General features: G+C 40.4%; 2 protein-coding genes across 6 annotated transcripts; both read right to left on the minus strand.

Moving 5' to 3' along the window:
• Positions 1-669: 669 nt before the first annotated feature.
• LOC137092619 (protocadherin alpha-C2-like) lies at positions 670-21,686 on the minus strand. Of its 5 annotated transcripts, none has more exons than XR_010908317.1 (3): positions 18,453-21,686; positions 7,922-7,957; positions 670-5,743 (listed from the first exon to the last, which is right to left on the minus strand). XR_010908317.1 is itself a non-coding variant. In XM_067456950.1 (3 exons), the coding sequence occupies exons 1-2, from the start codon at positions 15,395-15,397 to the stop codon at positions 7,946-7,948; spliced, it is 2,406 nt and encodes an 801-aa protein (XP_067313051.1). In that variant the 5' UTR covers positions 15,398-15,406; the 3' UTR covers positions 670-5,743; positions 7,922-7,945. The 5 variants fall into 5 exon arrangements, 4 of the variants coding, with proteins under 4 accessions (XP_067313051.1, XP_067313053.1, XP_067313049.1 ...); XM_067456950.1 differs by lacking the exon at positions 18,453-21,686 and adding an exon at positions 13,004-15,406; XM_067456952.1 differs by lacking the exon at positions 18,453-21,686 and adding an exon at positions 10,152-12,988.
• LOC137092620 (protocadherin alpha-C2-like) lies at positions 15,928-18,446 on the minus strand. Its single transcript, XM_067456953.1, has one exon. The coding sequence runs from the start codon at positions 18,443-18,445 to the stop codon at positions 16,070-16,072; it is 2,376 nt and encodes a 791-aa protein (XP_067313054.1). The 5' UTR covers position 18,446; the 3' UTR covers positions 15,928-16,069.
• Positions 21,687-21,712: the final 26 nt, after the last annotated feature.

Raw genomic sequence — 21,712 nt, forward strand, 5'->3', positions numbered from 1 at the left:
GAAAGCGTGAATGGAGGGAGGGGTTTGGGAAGACATGAGGACCACCAAATAAATCCACCACTCACTAAAGACATTCTAGTATCAACACTGTGGTTGTTTATTTATTATTTTAACACATTTTACATTTCATGGATCATAAAATGATTCTCTCTTCTATTAACCCACGTTCCATTCTATTTCATTCGGTCGCTAAGAGACAGACCCCCGTTGCCTAGAAACCAGCAGTCAGCCTGATTTCTCTGAGTGAGGCCTTTTTTTCTGCAGTCTTGGGACAGCATGGTTTTGATAGTTGACCAAGCTCTGGTGGCAACAGTGATCTTTGTGTAAAATGCTGATGAGAGTGTGATTGGCAAATGAAAACTGTGTGTGTGTGTGTGTGTGTGTGTGTGTGTGTGTGTGTGTGTGTGTGTGTGTGTGTGTGTGTGTGTGTGTGTGTGTGTGTGTGTGTGTGTGTGTGTGTGTGTGTGTGTGTGTGTGTGTGTGTGTGTGTGTGTGTCTGCTGCAGCAGCAGCTTTTAATAGTGCTGCAGTCTCACTCTGTGCTTTGAGGCAGGCTGAGAGAAATCTGGGTCAGGAGGAAAAGAGAAGCAAAAAGCGGTTACACGTATTTTTTTTTCATATTTGTTCTGACCCACATCACAGAACCAGAACCAGGCAGTAAGCCAGCAAGGACCATATTTAATGCTTTATTAATTCTGGCAGAATAAAAAGCAAACAATTATTTATCAGAGTGGGTGATGATAATCCAAGTGCTGTTTTATAGTGTTTTACATCTGAAAAGCTGATATGACATGAAACGGAGACAGACTGTCTGATTATCTTCATGCATTACATCATTTGCAGAGATGACCTCACATTCACCCACCCAAACAAAAGCACACTCACCTACCACCCCCAAAACAACTGAAAATCATGCAAAAAAAAGATTAATAATTCACATAAATCACATCATTGATGATTAGAAGTCAGTTCTGTACATGGTTTGTCTTTCTCTTCCCCATTGAAAAGATAATAATAATAATATACTGTACAAACAATGTGTTTTATTTTGATACTCCAGTGCATCTGTGCTGAATTTGGCTGTTTGCTACTCACATATTGAGAAGTCATTAAAAAGCTAAAAACATATTACAAAGCAAAGTCCCATCACGTTTTATGTAGCTCTGATTTACATGGAGAATGACAGAAATCACACACTATTTTCAATGTTTTTATCTATTGTAAATACGCAGTACAAATATGAGCAGATACTTATGAGCAAAGAGGGTCTGGTGAGTTTCTCCAAGGCAGATCGTGGATGCATTTAAGAAGGCAGTTTGTCTGCTTTAGAGCACAAATGCTGGTAGAAAATTCATGTTTGATAAACTGGATAAAGGTTCATTGAACAGAGGGAGAATGAAGAACAGTCGTATGGGACTAGAAAGCATAAGATATGACGGGGCTATCGTGTGCTTTATATAGACAGCCTATTTTTAAATCACAAAATTAGGCTTTTGAGTAAATTATAGACACTTTTCTGGGCAGTGGGAGATTGATCTACTTATAGCATAAAATGACACCTTTATATCTTGTCACAAAAATGCATCTCTTTCTTTCTCTCCGATCATCTCATCACAACATGTCTGAAAATTAGCCACGTTCTCGGAGACAGCTGGTTAGCAGTTTTAATAGACTTTCAGTCTATTCATATATCACATGTAAACACCCAGCATTTGTACCGCTAAAACAGAAAATAAAAGCACGGGGTGAAGGTATTTTGTAATGGGGCATTAGTTTGACAAGACCAAGAGCCGGTCACTGAATTCACCCTAAGACATCCTGACCTCTTGACCTGCCCGGGGAAGCTGCCATACCCTCTGAAAGTTATGATTATACCATGATTTCATCATAAATTACATATCAGAAAGGCAGCAAAATATCAGAAAAACAACAATACCATATTGTTCACTGAAATAAAATACTGATGTCTATATACTGCACCACTGCTATAGACAGCAAATAAAAATATCAGCAATACAAATTATCAATATGAATATTTATATCAATACATTAATAATAATACATAATCTTAACAATGAAAATAAAAAAGTACAAAATGAAAAAAAATTTACAATATATTTTCACCTTTTTTCCTTATATTGTCTCTTCAAAGCATTTCCATAAGTATTAAACATACACATTCCATAAAATTAGATACTAATAATTGTGGAAATAAGCAAAGTAAACATTAACAGTCATCTTTTCTTGTTTTTAAGCAAATAAGTTCCACAGCCTTGAGTGCTCTTGGCAATTGGCCTTTTTTTTTAAAGATTCATTGAAGACTACTTAAACTCTTTAGTATATGTCTCCATCTCTTAAATAGTGTGCTGGTTTTATACATGACAGAAAGGAGTGACATCTCAGAAGTAGATGTGTTTTTTTATATGAGATCTTGGGCATCAGAGACAGGCTATAAAGAATCTCCTAAACTCATCACTTTAGAAACGACTGGTCCTTTTGAACGCCATTGCACTGGCGTCACTGTGCTGTGTCTGCGCTTGTGCATTCGTGAATGTCATCAGACACCAAGGTTACATCGGATCCCCACGACACGAATACTGGATCCGGTCTCTATGCCCGGTATATAAAACCAGTCATCAGAGTCCTGTCTGATACACAAAATCAGTTTTCTGTTTGGTACCCAAGACTTCTATCAGGTTGACAGAAGGAGCCTGAATTAGCAGAAAGGATCAGGGTTTGTTGAATAACCTTAATCTGACCAGCACAAATAAAAAGTGTGTTTTTATACTGTGTCACAACAACATCCCAAAAATTCTTGAAATTGCGATATTCCCTAGTCTAATCTCTTATTCGTGAAGACAAACATTTCATTAAAACCCCACAATCATAGGATTACACAATAATAGAAGGCAGATAATGCGAGAGCAAGGAAAACAATAATCAATATAAACATATAATGAAAATGGCTATTTATTAAATGATAAATGGTATAAATTATCAAATGAAAATTTAGATAAATAGATTAAATGAAAAATTATTTATTTATACTATTTATCTTCTAAAATCATCATCCATTCATCTTATTTATCATTCGACTATTTATACCATTTATGACTTGATTAATAATAATAAATGATAATAAAAAAATGAAAAAAATAACATCTAGTTCTGTCAAATCTATTAATCGCTATTAATCGCATCTAACATAAAACAATTCTGTTAATATAATGTATGTGTGTACACAAACACGCATATATACACCGATCAGGCATAACATCATGACCACTGACAGGTGAAGTGAATAACACTGATTATGTTTTCATTATCTGTCAGATATATTGGGCAGCAAGTTTTGTCCTCAAAGTTGATGTGTTAGAAGCAGGAAAAATGGCCAAGCATAAGGATTTGAGCAAGTTTTACAATGGCCAAATTATGACGACTAGACGACTAGGTCAGAGCATCTCCAAAACTGCAGCTCTTGTGGGGTGTTCCCGGTCTGCAGTGGTCAGTCTCTATCAAAAGTGCTCCAAGGAAGGAACAGTGGAGAACCGGTGACAGGGTCATGGGCAGCCAAGGCTCATTGATGCACGTGGGGAGCGAAGGCTGGCCTGTGTTGTCTGATCAAACAGACGAGCTACTGGAGCTCAAATTGCTCAAGAAGTTAATGCTGGTTCTGATAGAAAGCTGTCAGAATACACAGTGCATCGCAGTTTGTTGCGTATGGGGCTGCAGAGCCGCTGACCAGTCAGGGTGCCAATGCTGACCCCTGTCAAACCAGGCCACCGTTTTCCATTGCTCTGTGTCCCAGTTCTGATGCTCATGTGCCCACTGTTGGCGCTTTTGGCGGTGGACAGGGGTCAGCATGGGGTCAGCAGCTATAAAGGCCCATACAAAGCAAACTGTGATTTGAGGACAACATTGTCACTTGCTGCCTAATATATCTCACCCACTAAATGGACTAAATGGACTGCATTTATATAGCGCTTTTATCCAAAGCGCTTTACATTTTTGCCTCACATTCACCCATTCATACACCGACGGCGATGTCAGCCATGTAAGGCGCCATCCAGCTCGTCAGGAGCAGCTGGGGTTAGGTGTCTTGCTCATGGACACTTCGACACTTGGTCAGGTGGAACCAGGGAATGAACCACTAACCTTTCGGTTTGTAGACAACCTACATGAACCACTGAGCCACTGCCGCCCCGTCAGGTGCCGTAACAGGTGACACTAACACTAACAGGTGCCGTAATGAAGAGATAATCAGAGTTATTCACTTCACCTGTCAGTGGTCCTAATGTTATGCCTGGTAGGTACACACACACACACACACACACACTATATATAAACACAAACCTTTGTGTTAGATGCGATTAATCACGATTACAAATGTATGGTTGCACTCTTGAAGCTACACACACATACAGATTGCTATTAAAACAGATCCTTAGATCCTTCACCACAGAGTAAGCAGTCATGGTGATTTACAGCCTTCACTGCACTCATAGAAAATCATATCAGATTCAGGAGAGATCATAACAACAACAGCACTCTGTTCTCTACACTTTCCGTGTCAGATCAGTGCTTGGATTCAACTTTAAAACTGAAACTCAAAATACTGACACTAACAGCAACACTGGCATAATACAACAAACAATACAGAGAAGAGCAAAGACCAAGGCACAACAAATCAATTTTGCTGTAACCTATTCTGAATACACTTGTATTATTTTGATAGAGGTCTTAATGAGATCCAAGAAAACACATAAGAAATGCTTTATACATATGTTTCAGGGAAAGAGAAGCTTTAAATGTCCAAACTCTTTCTCCACACACCATCTCTCCACAGGTCTGCATCATTTGAATCCTCTTTTGTGCTTGTTCAGTATCACTCACATTGCACAAAAATGAAAAATCCCATGAATCTTTTAAAAAAAAGAAATATCTAAAAATGCATGAAATCAGGTATATTTACACGAGACGCAAAATGCAGGACATTAACTGCATTTTAGAGCATTTCTTTGCATTTTCTACATTTAATGAGGTTTCAATCTTATTTCAAGAATGTTTAGATATTTCTAATAGAAAAAAAGACAAAGCTACCGATTCAAAATGGGATTTTTTTTTTGCAATTCAGTGTCCACATCATATAGTGGCCAATATCCTGATAATAATTTCTCTCTCCAATGTTTTTACCAGACACTATGTATATATATATAATGAAGATCTAACATGGAGCTTTAACCATGCAAACACAAGCATTCTGGTTTTGCACAAAGGTTTCTTTGACAAAGGAATGTGCTGTTTGAAGATGTGCGTGCGTGTGTGTGTGTGTGTGTGTGTGTGTGTGTGTGTGTGTGTGTGTGTGTGTGTGTGTGTGTGTGTGTGTGTGTGTGTGTGTGTGTGTGTGTGTGTGTGTGTGTGTGTGTGTGTGTGTGCGTGTGTGTGTGTGTGTGTGCGCTCACAGACCCAGTCCAAGTCCAATCCTGACCGGTCAGGTGTAAGAGTATCTCTTCTTTGTCATTCCTCTGGTCAGATCGTCCATGGGCTTGTTGGGAAAAGCGAGGGCCAAACTCTCCGAACACTGATGATGATGGGTTTGTTTCATCTCTGTAGGATGGTCCAGGTGGATGTAATGGATGCAGGTGAACAGACATGCAGGTCGATGGAAGGTTTTTCATACGTCGCTCCAGCAATAATGCCAGTGAGGGTCCTCAGGTGGAACTGCTGCTGGTGGTGGTGGATGCCTGTCAAAGAGAAAGAAAGACTGCACATAAGAGGCTGGACTTCAGGTGTTATTCACACTGTGATAGGCCAGAATCTGAACACGTCTCATGCAACCAAGGCCTGTCACTCAAATACAAAAGGCTTCAGGCAAAACAGAAGGTGGAACCTTGGTTTGATTGACAGGTGACGGGGGGGTGGGTTGATCAATGAAATCCATGCTCAGATATCAGGTGAGGGTGGTTGGGGTGATGGAAGGGCAGCGAGCTTTAAACTGGGTGGTTGTTGTAATACATTTCCCATCACTCTGATTCAATTGTGAAGAGAAATTCAACAGAACCAGTGTGTGAACTTGGAATCCACCAGTCAATTCACCAACCATTCAAACACACAAGTAGACAAACCATCCAACACACAAACAGGCTGAGGAGCTCATAATGATGTTTAGTATAGATGAACAGTCCGTACATATACTGTTAAAACCCACATCATGCATTAGAGCCATATTTGCTAAAAACATACTAATCATTGTTTAAAGGAAAGTTATTCTGCCATTTACTAACCCGTCTTTCATTTCAAATACCTTATTTCTTTTTATTTAATTTGTTTGTCTGTGGAACACAAAATGCTATTTTTTACACCACGAAAGTGGAAAAGAACAGATGTTGTCGAGAAAACTTTCCTTCCACCATGTCCTTCACATAACATAGATTCAAAGTCAAGCATTGCTTTTTTTGTTTTTTACATTTAATATTAAGTATCAAGGATTTGACTTGACACTATCAAATGAGATCAAAATTGACCTGAATAATGGCATTATTGTCTTTTTTAGAACTGCATTACAGCAGAATTTGTCTCATATTAAAATAATTGATTCTGTTATTTTCCTGTTTAATACAGTGAATCTGCTTTGAAACAATCTGTATTGTATAAAGCACTATATATATCAAGGTTATTTGACTTGACAGCCTCTATTCTGTCACTTTCATTCTAGAGAAAAGAGCAGCATTAACATCCAGCAACACTTTATTTGGATGGTCCCTTTGAACTATATATATGTGACTTTGTAACTACATGTCAACTAACTCTCATTTGAGTATTAGTAATAGCCAAACACTCTCGTGGAAGAAGAACGCCATCATGTTTACAGCTGTGACAATGATCGCTGGCTTTGCAAAAGTATGATACGTTTGTGGATGATACTGTGGGTCATTGTGTAAACTTGCACAATGTTCTTGAACGAATAATGTATAGATGCGGGCTGGTTTGTTACTGCAGAGACGTCAAATTTACGCTTCTAAACATGACGCAGAACAAAACAAACTGTGATTAATTGCGTTAAAAGTCAGTTAAATGTCCTCTTGGGTGATCCTTGACAAATTAAAGCTGTGACAGTCCAGACCTTCTGCAGTCAGTCTGAAACATGAGACTAATACTCTACTAACACTAATGAGAGTTAGTAGACATGTAGGTGCAATGTTACTTATAGTCAACAGAATGCGTTATAGGGACCATCAAGATAAAGTGAAACCAAACATTCTTCCACAAAATAAATTAAATCATTTGACTTAAGAAAGACATTGGGTAAGTAAATGATCAGTTTTAAATTCTGGGTGGACTTTCTTTAACTAAATCAGTAATAAATCTTGGCTGGGCATGGTTATATGAGCAACTTTTGCACCCCCAGCCACTGTCAATCAAACCAGAGAGAGTCACTGTTATCATTAGCACTTCTGCTGGTCAAAGGGGTCTAGAGGTGGGGTTTGTGAGGCTGCATAACATCATTTGTAGTGAAGAAAACACCAGCTTTAAGGATTTCAATCTAACAATTGAGTTTCACAAGTGGAAACAAATGCACACATCGTCTTCATAAAGACTGCAAAGTTTAAATCTAGCAGTCTGTACATCTAAAACGCTCAGAAGACCAAGTGAGACGTCAGACTGAGTGTTGATGTTGACCTGCGGTTATCTGCATCTAAACTGTGATTATGAACAGGCCTCAGAGAAACAAAACGGATTTAAATTCAATTGTATAAATTGGTTCCTTGGCTCCTCCTACAACAGGACAAGGCAAACTCCACTGACAAAAACCACCAACCACAAAGAGAAACACAGAGTCACACATATTTCAGTAAAGACCAATGGGCCCTGGGATCAGGTGCTCCAGAAATGGAGAAAATGGTGAAGTCAGGGCTGCATACCTCCGGCGGGAGAAGGGACCTCGTTCATTTTGAGTACTTTAAAACGGAAACAAAAACAGAGACACACATTTCAATATTTAGCTTATGGCACAAACATTTTGATGAATTTCACTGAACAGAGTAGATTGGCAGTGTTCTGTCGTCAACAATAACAAGAAAAAAAAAACTCTGTAAACAAATGTGTCTACATCCGTCCTAGCTCTACAGTGCATTAATAAATCAGGAGAAGACATTCCTCTCCTCAGACAATGATGTTTGAATCATCAGGGAGTCCAGGTAACCTGTGACACAATGTGAATAATGTGAAAGCATAACGGATCATACAACAACAACAACAACAAAATATTGCATAACAAATCAAGCGAACAAACTACATTAAACAATTAACAAAAAAGAATAAGAATAAGATTAAGAGATGAGTTAGATTAAGATACATTGCTTTAAAAAGACTGCTCAAAATACTATAAAATGTATGGTTAATTTAAAGGATTAGTTCACTTCAGAATTAAAATTGTGATAATTCCCTCCCCCACATGTCATCCAAGGTGTTCATGCCTTTTTCTTCAGTCGAAACGTTGTTTTGAGGAAACTATACCAGGATTTTTCTCCAAATAGTGGACTTCAATTGGGTCCAATGGGTTAAAAGTCCAAATAGAATTTTCAACACAGCTTCAAAGGCTTCTACACGATCCCAGACAAGGAATAAGGGACGTATCTAGTGAAACAATCAGTCAATATCCAATTTTTTTTTTTTTTAATTGATATGCTTTTTTACCACACAATGCACAAGAGCTTGGCTCTTGCATCCATGACTTCACGCATTACATTGTCACGCTGGAAAGGTCATGCATGACGTAGGTTGATGTACCGCCAAAGTGTTTGCATTTACAAAGCGAATGTGCAAAGACTAAGTCAAACGGCCTTTACCAAAGGAAAAAAAAAAGGTCAAACATCAATGTCGGCCAATTTTAAAGTTGGAGGAGAAATTAAGATGGAGTTTTTCACCCTTCCTTTTTAAACCAGAGTACACAGACGAACTTCACATCACGCATGACGTTTTACAACATGATTACTTAATGCATGAAGTGGTGGAGTGCCAAGACGAGCATTTCTGGTTAAAAACTATAAACATGTTAAGTGTTATTTAGAAAATGACATTGTTTTGCTAGATAAGACCTGTCGTAGAGCCCTTTAAAAATGTGTTGAAACTGCAATTAGGAGTTGGACCCCATTGAAGTCCACTATATGCAGAAAATCCTAATTTGTTTTCCACTGAAGAAAGACATGAGCATCTTCAATGACATTGGGGTGAGTAAATTATCATGACATTTTAATTCTGAAGTGAACTAATCCTTTAAACGCTTCCTCATTCTGTCTTTCAATCACTTACCTGTCCTTCAGACAACCCTCTCTAAAAATGAGAACAAGTTAATGAAATGCAACTCAATCATGCAAAGAAAGCTTGATGAATACTTAACTATCCAAATACTTCTTGGGGCCACTGTAATTAGATTTTGTTTCTTTGTTTTGTTGTCTAAAAAAGCTCATAAATCTGTGGAGTCCAACATGACATTGAATATAAAGATGTCTAAGCACAAATGTATCAAAGCATGGGTTTGTGAACATCAGATCTGCAGGTGAAACAACATCAGCAGGTCAGGATGGTAGGTCAACCTGCTCTGAGAGAGAAGCAACACGTCACGCAACATGCTCTACATGTTGCACATATTTTACACACACACAAACACAAAATCTCTTTCACTGTGATAGATGGCTCAGCCAGAAGAAAGGTAAGTGTACAACAGGTAAGAGAGAAAAATATGGGCCTGTGGAACTGAGAATCCGAACAAACAGCATAAAGTAAATACACATATTAATACCATTTAGTCTGGATACATATGTTTCATTAAAAGTGAAGATGAACTTTAATTACTAAAAAAATAAGGTGTAACTGACTTCAAGTGAAATGAACAGTATCAGAAACGCTAGTGTAAAGATAATATCTAGTAAGAATGACTGAAACATCTCGTTTTGTAAGAGATGCAAAGAAAAGCAAATCACCTCACTGGTCCCATGCAAGATGGGAAGCTGGGAAAGTTGTGAATGTGCACATGAAAGGCACAAGATGAAAAGAAAGTGTCTCAGAGAGAATAGTGGAGTCATGTGGCCAAGTATTTGGCCAAAGGATGAAAGGTCAAACTCTTGACTAGTTAACATAATACAGGCCTACCTGTAGAGTAGATGCAGCTGAGTCGCTGGTCTCGGTCAGTCCTGTGCTTCTCGGTATACTGGACACGATGTATCTCGCTCCCTTTGGCACAGGCTGTCTGACCACCAGCTTTCCTTTCCTCGTCTCTGCTAGAAATAAACTGTACCAGTAGGCATCGTTGGAGACCAGAGTGGAGTCCGCGATGGTGGAGTTCCTCTCGCTGATCACACTGTTCCTGCACGAAGGAGCCGCTTTGCTGGGCTTCGCTTTCTGACACTTCAGCACGATGGTGACCAGTATAGTGATGAGTAAAAGAAACGACACAGAGCCCAGTCCGATCACCAGATACAGGTTTAAATCTGAGAAGATGTCATATTCCAAAGGCACCTCAGTATAGGTCTTAAGGGCGGTCTCCACCGTGGACAGTTTGATGGTGACTGTAGCAGAGAGCGCGGGCTCTCCGTTGTCCTTGGCGATCACCACCAGCCGCTGGTCTCGCGAGTCTCTGTAACTGAACATCCTCATGGTCCGGATCTCTCCGTTGTATTGATCCAAGCTGAATAGCGTAGCGTCAGTGTTCTGGAGGAACTGGTACGTGATTCGAGAGTTGTGCACTGAATCAGAGTCTATGGCGATGACTTTGGCTATCAGAGTTCCTTTATCGGTGGATCTCGGGATCTTTTCCTTCACCTCCGAGCCGTGCGCGCGCCATGGAGACACTATAAGCGGTGTGTTGTCGTTCTGATCCATGATAATAATGTGAACGGTCACGTTACTGCTGAGCGGAGGGACACCAGAGTCTCTGGCCTCGATGTGGAAAAGAAACTCCTTCTCTATCTCATAGTCAAACGTCTTTAGCGCGTAAAGATTACCGTTCTCTGGGTTAATGGAGAACAGCATGGACATGGAGGTGTTCGCTATTTCCCTCTCGATTATGAAATAAACTAGATACTGGTTTTCATGGAGATCTGGGTCTATAGCAGTTAAAGAGCTCAGTGAAGCTCCAGGCGCGTTATTCTCCATAACAGGGATCGTGTAGAATGTCTGTGGGAACTGAGGAACATTGTCATTCACGTCCAGTAGCTCTAAAGTTATAGTTTCATTATCAGATAACGGCGGGTTACCCCTGTCAGTGACGGTAATAGTGATGTCATATTCTGGAACCTTTTCACGGTCTAACGGTTCTGAGATTAATAATTCATAATAATTATCAGACGATTCTTTAAGCGCAAAAGGTAAATCATCAGAAATATGAATATCTACCTGTCCATTTTCTCCTGAGTCTTTATCACTCACACTAACAACTGCAATTACTGTATTTACAGGAACATCCTCTTTAACTGGACTCGAGAATGACTTTATAGAAATTTCAGGATGATTGTCATTCATATCTGTGATTAATATCTTTACTTTACACTTTCCAGAGAGACTATTAGCTGCTTTATCTGTTGCTATAATTTCCATGTCATAGATCCTGAAATCCTCATAATTAATCATTTCTTTCACTCTGATTTCGCCATTGTTAGGATTCAGACTGAATGTTTGCTGCGTTTTCTCTGATGTATACAAACTATAAGAGTAAAGTAAATCAGAATTTGAGCCCTCGTCTTTATCTGTGGCGTTTAATTTTACTACAAGGCTTCCAATGGGAGAGTTTTCTGTTAGATTTATAGTATAACTGTCCTTATCGAATTGAGGGGCGTTGTCATTCGTGTCCAGAACGCGCACAATAATGCTAGCCGTGCCAGAGCGCGCGGGGACTCCTCCATCCACAGCAGTGAGGATCAGATTATGTATAGCATGCTCCTCGCGATCTAATGCTTTTTTCAGTATTAAATCAGCAAATTTTGAACCGTCCCTTCCTGTCTGTATTTCAATGTCAAAGTTTGCACTCTCACTCAGATGATAACTTTTAATGGAATTTGAACCAATATCAGGGTCAACCGCATTACTTAGAGAAAACCTCTCGCCAGCAGCTGTAGATTCAGAGATGTCTAAATTAATCGTATCCCTACGAAAGTAAGGTGCATTGTCGTTGATATCCATTATTTCCAATTCAATGTTAAATATACGAACTGGGTTTTCTAGTATGACTTCCATTTTTAAGTAACATACTGTTTTTGATATGCAAAGATACTCTCGGTCAATGCGCTCCAAAATAAACAGGTCTCCTGTGTCTTTGTTCACATCCAGATATTTCTTATTTGCAAGGATATCTAACCTCATTTTTCGTCTTGCCAACGTTTGCACGTCAATTCCTAAATCTGCAGCCAAATTAGCAACCACAGATCCTACCTCCATCTCCTCCGGAACAGAATAATGGGTGACAGAAGATGCCGTGTAAACGAGTGCAGAAAGCAGCAGTAATGTTGCGCTCTCCATTCTGTCGGTGAAGCGCGTTGTCTTTGCGAGCACAAAACACAGCTGTCCTTAACTATGATGATCGCAAATGAGAGAAAATTGGTGTATTCAAATAGTGACTTAGTTTTCACCTGCGTTAAACGGAAGTATCACAGGATTATTCGATGGAGAAAGCCAACAGAAGCACTTGCATCACCGCACGCCTTTAATAAAGACTCGCCACGTCGCCGGTGAGCATGAACTGTCATGGCGTCTACAAAATAAATAAATAAATGAAAATAGTCCGTTTTGTTGGGGCACAGCGACACGTTGAGTATGTTTTGAAGAATTACGACAAATATATAATATATAATCAAGATCATATTCGTAACTGAACTAATTTTCATGATAAGAGCAGAAATGTGTCAACTAAAATATGAAAACATAATGTGAATGAAATAATAAAGACCCACGTGATTTCAAATTAATTCTGACCTTAAAATTAAAATGTGTTTTGATGCAGTTCAAGTTACCTGTAGAGTAGATGCAGCTGAGTCGCTGGTCTCGGTCAGTCCTGTGCTCCTCGGTATACTGGACACGATGTATCTCGCTCCCTTTGACACAGGCTGTCTGACCACCAGCTTTCCTTTCCTCGTCTCTGCTAGAAATAAACTGTACCAGTAGGCATCGTTGGAGACCAGAGTGGAGTCCGCGATGGTGGAGTTCCTCTCGCTGATCACACTGTTCCTGCACGAAGGAGCCGCTTTGCTGGGCTTTGCTTTCTGACACTTCAGCACGATGGTGACCAGTATAGTGATGAGTAAAAGAAACGACACAGAGCCCAGCCCGATCACCAGATACAGGTTTAAATCTGAGAAGATGTCATATTCCAAAGGCACCTCAGTATAGGTCTTAAGGGCGGTCTCCACCGTGGACAGTTTGATGGTGACTGTAGCAGAGAGCGCGGGCTCTCCGTTGTCCTTGGCGATCACCACCAGCCGCTGGTCTCGCGAGTCTCTGTAACTGAACATCCTCATGGTCCGGATCTCTCCGTTGTATTGATCCAAGCTGAATAGCGTAGCGTCAGTGTTCTGGAGGAACTGGTACGTGATTCGAGAGTTGTGCACTGAATCAGAGTCTATGGCGATGACTTTGGCTATCAGAGTTCCTTTATCGGTGGATCTCGGGATCTTTTCCTTCACCTCCGAGCCGTGCGCGCGCCATGGAGATACTATAAGCGGTGTGTTGTCGTTCTGATCCATGATAATAATGTGAACGGTCACGTTACTGCTGAGCGGAGGGACACCAGAGTCTCTGGCCTCGATGTGGAAAAGAAACTCCTTCTCTATCTCATAGTCAAACGTCTTTAGCGCGTAAAGATTACCGTTCTCTGGGTTAATGGAGAACAGCATGGACATGGAGGTGTTCACTATTTCCCTCTCGATTATGAAATAAACTAGATACTGGTTTTCATGGAGATCTGGGTCTATAGCAGTTAAAGAGCTCAGTGAAGCTCCAGGCGCGTTATTCTCCATAACAGGGATCGTGTAGAATGTCTGTGGGAACTGAGGAACATTGTCATTCACGTCCAGTAGCTCTAAAGTTATAGTTTCGTTATCAGATAACGGCGGGTTGCCCCTGTCAGTGACGGTAATAGTGATGTCATATTCTGGAACCTTTTCACGGTCTAATGGTTCTGAAATTAATAATTCATAATAATTATCAGACGATTCTTTGAGCGCAAAAGGTAAATCATCAGATATATGAATATCTACCTGTCCATTTTCTCCAGAGTCTTTATCACTCACACTAACAACTGCAATTACTGTATTTACAGGAACATCCTCTTTAACTGGACTTGAGAATGACTTTATAGAAATTTCAGGATGATTGTCATTCATGTCTGTGATTAATATCTTTACTTTACACTTTCCAGAGAGACTATTAGCTGCTTTATCTGTTGCTATAATTTCCATGTCATAGATCCTGAAATCCTCATAATTAATCATTTCTTTCACTCTGATTTCGCCATTGTTAGGATTCAGACTGAATGTTTGCTGCGTTTTCTCTGAAGTATATAGACTAAAAGAATAAAATAAATCAGAATTTGAGCCCTCGTCTTTATCTGTGGCGTTTAATTTCACTACAAGGCTTCCAATAGGAGAGTTTTCTGTTAGATTTATAGTATAACTGTCCTTATCGAATTGAGGGGCGTTGTCATTCGTGTCCAGAACGCGCACAATAATGCTAGCCGTCCCAGAGCGCGCGGGGACTCCTCCATCCACAGCAGTGAGGATCAGATTATGTGACGCTTGTTCTTCTCTGTCTAATGACTTTTTTAGAATCAAGTCAGCAAACTTAGATCCGTCTCTTCCAGTCTGGATCGCAATATTAAAATGATCACTTTCACTGAGATAGTATGTCTTTACAGAATTTGAACCTGTATCAGGGTCTACTGCATTAGTGAGGGAAAACCTCTCCCCTATTGCTGTTGCCTCTGATATGTCTAGATGCATCGTATCGCGTCGGAAACGTGGCGCATTATCATTTATGTCCATTATTTCCAGTTCAATATTAAACATTCGAATAGGATTTTCTAATGTGGCATCCACTTTAAGGACGCATGTTGTGACTGATTTAGATGGGCAAAGATTCTCTCTGTCAATCCTTTCTAAAATGTACAGCTCCCCAGTGTCTTTGTTAACGTCGAGATATTTTTTACTAGCGACGACATCCAACCGCATTTTACGTTTGCTAAGACTTTCCAAATCCAATCCCAAATCAGACGCTAGATTTGCAACCACAGATCCTTCGTCCATTTCCTCGGGAATTGTGTAGTGCGTAACAGCAGATGCCATCTGAAAAACAGCCGAAAGGAATACGAAGATAGCGACGTACCTTAGCCAAAGCAGTGCTTTCGGTTCCATTGTTTTTACTTCTCGTGAAAATGCACACAAGAAGGAGTTCCAGTGTGTCCCGAGACCTGGGTATGTTTAGAGAAAATAATGCGGGCAAAAACATGTATAAAGAAAAAGAGAACTGGAATAATGTATCAGGGGACGAATAGTCCGCCTGAAAGAAAGACTGCAATGTTGTCCTGTAATACGGAATCAGCAATGGCGAGGAAAGCAGTATATGACTAGAAATGTATTTTCTTGGTGGACAGCGACTCTGTGCGCACAGGAGCAAGGAGTGCAACGTGAAAAAAATAAAATCAGAAACGCGTATTAAAATCCTGTAACACTGATTAAGGATATCAAATAAAATAAAAAAATAAAATTATCAAATACCTATAATAAAGGTTGTAATATATGAAAACAAAAGCCAATGGAAAAATACAATATTGTGCAAACAAAAATTCAGTATGTTTAACGCAAGTAACAATTCTCATTAAATGCAAGAATTGTCAGAGGATTAACGCAGCTGTATTATTGCTGAGCAATACATAACTGCATTACAGTGCGTAAAGGTGATGCAAAATATTCCTTATCTACCTGCTGAGTACAATTATTAGCACGTACAAGTGACATAGAAGCAAATACGCATGCGCAAAGCTGAACTTACTTACTTTTTAATTTGATTTCTTTATTTTTTATTCACTATGTGCCATTGCTTACCTGTAGAGTAGATGCTGCTGAGTCGCTGGTCTCGGTCAGTCCTGTGCTCCTCGGTATACTGGACACGATGTATCTCGCTCCCTTTGGCACAGGCTGTCTGACCACCAGCTTTCCTTTCCTCGTCTCTGCCAGAAATAAACTGTACCAGTAGGCATCGTTGGAGACCAGAGTGGAGTCCGCGATGGTGGAGTTCCTCTCGCTGATCACACTGTTCCTGCACGAAGGAGCCGCTTTGCTGGGCTTCGCTTTCTGACACTTCAGCACGATGGTGACCAGTATAGTGATGAGTAAAAGAAATGACACAGAGCCCAGTCCGATCACCAGATACAGGTTTAAATCTGAGAAGATGTCATATTCCAAAGGCACCTCAGTATAGGTCTTAAGGGCGGTCTCCACCGTGGACAGTTTGATGGTGACTGTAGCAGAGAGCGCGGGCTCTCCGTTGTCCTTGGCGATCACCACCAGCCGCTGGTCTCGCGAGTCTCTGTAACTGAACATCCTCATGGTCCGGATCTCTCCGTTGTATTGATCCAAGCTGAATAGCGTAGCGTCAGTGTTCTGGAGGAACTGGTACGTGATTCGAGAGTTGTGCACTGAATCAGAGTCTATGGCGATGACTTTGGCTATCAGAGTTCCTTTATCGGTGGATCTCGGGATCTTTTCCTTCACCTCCGAGCCGTGCGCGCGCCATGGAGACACTATAAGCGGTGTGTTGTCGTTCTGATCCATGATAATAATGTGAACGGTCACGTTACTGCTGAGCGGAGGGACACCAGAGTCTCTGGTCTCGATGTGGAAAAGAAACTCCTTCTCTATCTCATAGTCAAACGTCTTTAGCGCGTAAAGATTACCGTTCTCTGGGTTAATGGAGAACAGCATGGACATGGAGGTGTTCGCTATTTCCCTCTCGATTATGAAATAAACTAGATACTGGTTTTCATGGAGATCTGGGTCTATAGCAGTTAAAGAGCTCAGTGAAGCTCCAGGCGCGTTATTCTCCATAACAGGGATCGTGTAGAATGTCTGTGGGAACTGAGGAACATTGTCATTCACGTCCAGTAGCTCTAAAGTTATAGTTTCATTATCAGATAACGGCGGGTTGCCCCTGTCAGTGACGGTAATAGTGATGTCATATTCTGGAACCTTTTCACGGTCTAACGGTTCTGAGATTAATAATTCATAATAATTATCAGACGATTCTTTGAGCGCAAAAGGTAAATCATCAGAAATATGAATATCTACCTGTCCATTTTCTCCAGAGTCTTTATCACTCACACTAACAACTGCAATTACTGTATTTACAGGAACATCCTCTTTAACTGGACTCGAGAATGACTTTATAGAAATTTCAGGATGATTGTCATTCATATCTGTGATTAATATCTTTACTTTACACTTTCCAGAGAGACTATTAGCTGCTTTATCTGTTGCTATAATTTCCATGTCATAGATCCTGAAATCCTCATAATTAATCATTTCTTTCACTCTGATTTCGCCATTGTTAGGATTCAGACTGAATGTTTGCTGCGTTTTCTCTGATGTATACAAACTATAAGAGTAAAGTAAATCTGAATTTGAGCCCTCGTCTTTATCTGTGGCGTTTAATTTCACTACAAGGCTTCCAATGGGAGCGTTTTCTGTTAGATTTTTAGTATAACTGTCTTTATCGAATTGAGGGGCGTTGTCATTCGTGTCCAGAACGCGCACAATAATGCTAGCCGTGCCAGAGCGCGCGGGGACTCCTCCATCCACAGCAGTGAGGATCAGATTATGTGAAGCTTGTTCTTCTCTGTCTAAAGGTTTTTTCAGAATCAAATCAGCAAATTTTGACCCGTCCCTCCCTGTTTGTATTTCAATGTCGAAATGCTCACTCTCACTCAAATAATACGTTTTTATCGAATTTGAGCCAATATCAGGATCCACCGCATTACTGAGCGAGAATCTCTCTCCGGCTGCTGTAGATTCTGAAATATCCAGGTGGATAGTATCTCTCCGAAACTGGGGGGCGTTGTCATTTATATCCACAATTTCAATTTCAAAGTTAAATATCCGCACAGGACTCTCGAGTATCACTTCCATTTTGATAAAACATGTTGTTGCCGTTTTTGATATACAGAGATATTCTCGATCCATCTTTTCTAAAATGTAGAGCTCTCCTGTCTCTTTATTGACATCCAGATATTTTTTGTTAGATATAATATCGAGCCGCATTTTTCGTCTGCTCAGTGTTTTCACATCCAGTCCCAATTCTGAGGCTAAATTAGCGACAACAGAGCCTTCCTCCATTTCTTCTGGGATAGAATATTGCGTAACAGAGGACGCAGTGTCAAAAACAGCGGAGAAAAACAGAAGGACCATTACATACCTCCAAAACTGAGAATTTACCCATCCCTCCATTCTGCGACGTTTGAAATATGTGTATTCCTCGCGATAATGAAAAGATCAGGAATTGAACAGGACACACGGCGAAGCTCTTGTCATGGCGCGCTTCTTTGTGCGATTTCCACCTATGGAAGTGTGTGTCATGGCGAATGTGATAAATATGACCAAACACGTTTCTTAGAGAACAGCGACGCTCAGTGAGTTTGGCCTGAACATACACAATAAGAAGAACTTTGTGTAAAATAAGTAGTATTTGATATTACGAGTTATTTGCATTTGATGATGTTTTTTGTTTTTGTTTTTAGATTCCTGAGAAAAATCAGATTATATGCCATAAAAAAATGAAAAGAACAGAAACAGAGTTTGAAATATATATTGTTCAGAAGCAACTGAATCACAACATGGGAAGAAAAAAAATTATCTGGCATTTTATCAACCCGAATATGGGAAGAATATGAAAGAGGTATGCAACACGTTTTTTCAAAAAATTCTGAAAGTAAATTGTGCGTGAAAAGTTAAGCAAATCTCTCTTTGATTATTCACATTGATTTTCTCACCTGTAGAGTAGATGCAGCTGAGTCGCTGGTCTCGGTCAGTCCTGTGCTCCTCGGTATACTGGACACGATGTATCTCGCTCCCTTTGGCACAGGCTGTCTGACCACCAGCTTTCCTTTCCTCGTCTCTGCTAGAAATAAACTGTACCAGTAGGCATCGTTGGAGACCAGAGTGGAGTCCGCGATGGTGGAGTTCCTCTCGCTGATCACACTGTTCCTGCACGAAGGAGCCGCTTTGCTGGGCTTCGCTTTCTGACACTTCAGCACGATGGTGACCAGTATAGTGATGAGTAAAAGAAACGACACAGAGCCCAGTCCGATCACCAGATACAGGTTTAAATCTGAGAAGATGTCATATTCCAAAGGCACCTCAGTATAGGTCTTAAGGGCGGTCTCCACCGTGGACAGTTTGATGGTGACTGTAGCAGAGAGCGCGGGCTCTCCGTTGTCCTTGGCGATCACCACCAGCCGCTGGTCTCGCGAGTCTCTGTAACTGAACATCCTCATGGTCCGGATCTCTCCGTTGTATTGATCCAAGCTGAATAGCGTAGCGTCAGTGTTCTGGAGGAACTGGTACGTGATTCGAGAGTTGTGCACTGAATCAGAGTCTATGGCGATGACTTTGGCTATCAGAGTTCCTTTATCGGTGGATCTCGGGATCTTTTCCTTCACCTCCGAGCCGTGCGCGCGCCATGGAGACACTATTAGCGGTGTGTTGTCGTTCTGATCCATGATAATAATGTGAACGGTCACGTTACTGCTGAGCGGAGGGACACCAGAGTCTCTGGCCTCAATGTGGAAAAGAAACTCCTTCTCTATCTCATAGTCAAACGTCTTTAGCGCGTAAAGATTACCGTTCTCTGGGTTAATGGAGAACAGCATGGACATGGAGGTGTTCGCTATTTCCCTCTCGATTATGAAATAAACTAGATACTGGTTTTCATGGAGATCTGGGTCTATAGCAGTTAAAGAGCTCAGTGAAGCTCCAGGCGCGTTATTCTCCATAACAGGGATCGTGTAGAATGTCTGTGGGAACTGAGGAACATTGTCATTCACGTCCAGTAGCTCTAAAGTTATAGTTTCATTATCAGATAACGGCGGGTTACCCCTGTCAGTGACGGTAATAGTGATGTCATATTCTGGAACCTTTTCACGGTCTAACGGTTCTGAGATTAATAATTCATAATAATTATCAGATGATTCTTTAAGCGCAAAAGGTAAATCATCAGAAATATGAATATCTACCTGTCCATTTTCTCCAGAGTCTTTATCACTCACACTAACAACTGCAATTACTGTATTTACAGGAACATCCTCTTTAACTGGACTCGAGAATGACTTTATAGAAATTTCAGGATGATTGTCATTCATATCTGTGATTAATATCTTTACTTTACACTTTCCAGAGAGACTATTAGCTGCTTTATCTGTTGCTATAATTTCCATGTCATAGATCCTGAAATCCTCATAATTAATCATTTCTTTCACTCTGATTTCGCCATTGTTAGGATTCAGACTGAATGTTTGCTGCGTTTTCTCTGATGTATACAAACTATAAGAGTAAAGTAAATCTGAATTTGAGCCCTCGTCTTTATCTGTGGCGTTTAATTTCACTACAAGGCTTCCAATGGGAGCGTTTTCTGTTAGATTTATAGTGTAACTGTCTTTATCGAACTGAGGGGCGTTGTCATTCGTGTCCAGAACGCGCACAATAATGCTAGCCGTGCCAGAGCGCGCGGGGACTCCTCCATCCACAGCAGTGAGGATCAGATTATGTGACGCTTGTTCTTCTCTGTCTAAAGGTTTTTTCAGAATCAAATCAGCAAATTTTGACCCGTCTCTTCCTGTTTGTATTTCAATGTCGAAATGCTCACTCTCACTCAAATAATACGTTTTTATCGAATTTGAGCCAATATCAGGATCCACCGCATTACTGAGCGAGAATCTCTCTCCGGCTGCTGTAGATTCTGAAATATCCAGGCGGATCGTGTCCCTCCAAAAATGGGGAGCATTATCATTTATATCCACAATTTCAATTTCAATGTTAAACATCCGCACAGGACTCTCGAGTGTTACTTCCATTTTGATAAAACATGTTGTAGCTGTTTTTGATATACAGAGATATTCTCGATCCATTTTTTCTAATATGTAGAGCTCTCCTGTTTCTTTATTGACATCCAGATATTTTTTGTTAGATCTAATATCAAGCCGCATTTTTCGTCTGCTCAGTGTTTTCACATCCAGTCCCAAATCTGAGGCTAAATTAGCGACAACAGAGCCTTCCTCCATTTCTTCTGGGATAGAATAATGCGTAACAGAGGACGCAGTGTCCAAAACAGCGGAGAAAAACAGAAGGACCATTACATACCTCCAAAACTGAGAATTTATCCATCCCTCCATTCTGCGACGATTGAGATATTTCTATTCCTCGTGATAATGAAAAGATCAGGAATTGAACAGGACACACGGCGAAGCTCTTGTCATGGCGCGCTCCTTTGTGCGATTTCCACCTATGGAAGTGTGTGTCATGGCGAATGTGATAAATATGACCAAACGTGTTTCTTAGAGAACAGCGACGCTCAGTGAGTTTGGCCTGAACATACACAATAAGAAGAGCTTTGTGTAAAATAAGTATTATTTGATTTTACGCGTTATTTGTATTTGATGATGATTTCTGCTTTTTTAGATT

Source organism: Pseudorasbora parva, chromosome 11 (assembly GCF_024679245.1).
Source record: "Pseudorasbora parva isolate DD20220531a chromosome 11, ASM2467924v1, whole genome shotgun sequence".
NCBI lineage: Eukaryota > Metazoa > Chordata > Actinopteri > Cypriniformes > Gobionidae > Pseudorasbora > Pseudorasbora parva.

Excerpts from the sequence above, each read along its gene's own strand:
- LOC137092619 (XM_067456948.1), bottom strand. The coding sequence starts at position 15,397 with ATGGAACCGAAAGCACTGCTTTGGCTAAGGTACGTCGCTATCTTCGTA. Across the intron at positions 5,744-13,003 it reads CAGCTGCATCTACTCTACAG|GCATCCACCACCACCAGCAG; the intron begins GTAACTTGAACT and ends TCTCTTTGACAG.
- LOC137092620 (XM_067456953.1), bottom strand. The coding sequence starts at position 18,445 with ATGGTCCTTCTGTTTTTCTCCGCTGTTTTTGACACTGCGTCCTCTGTT.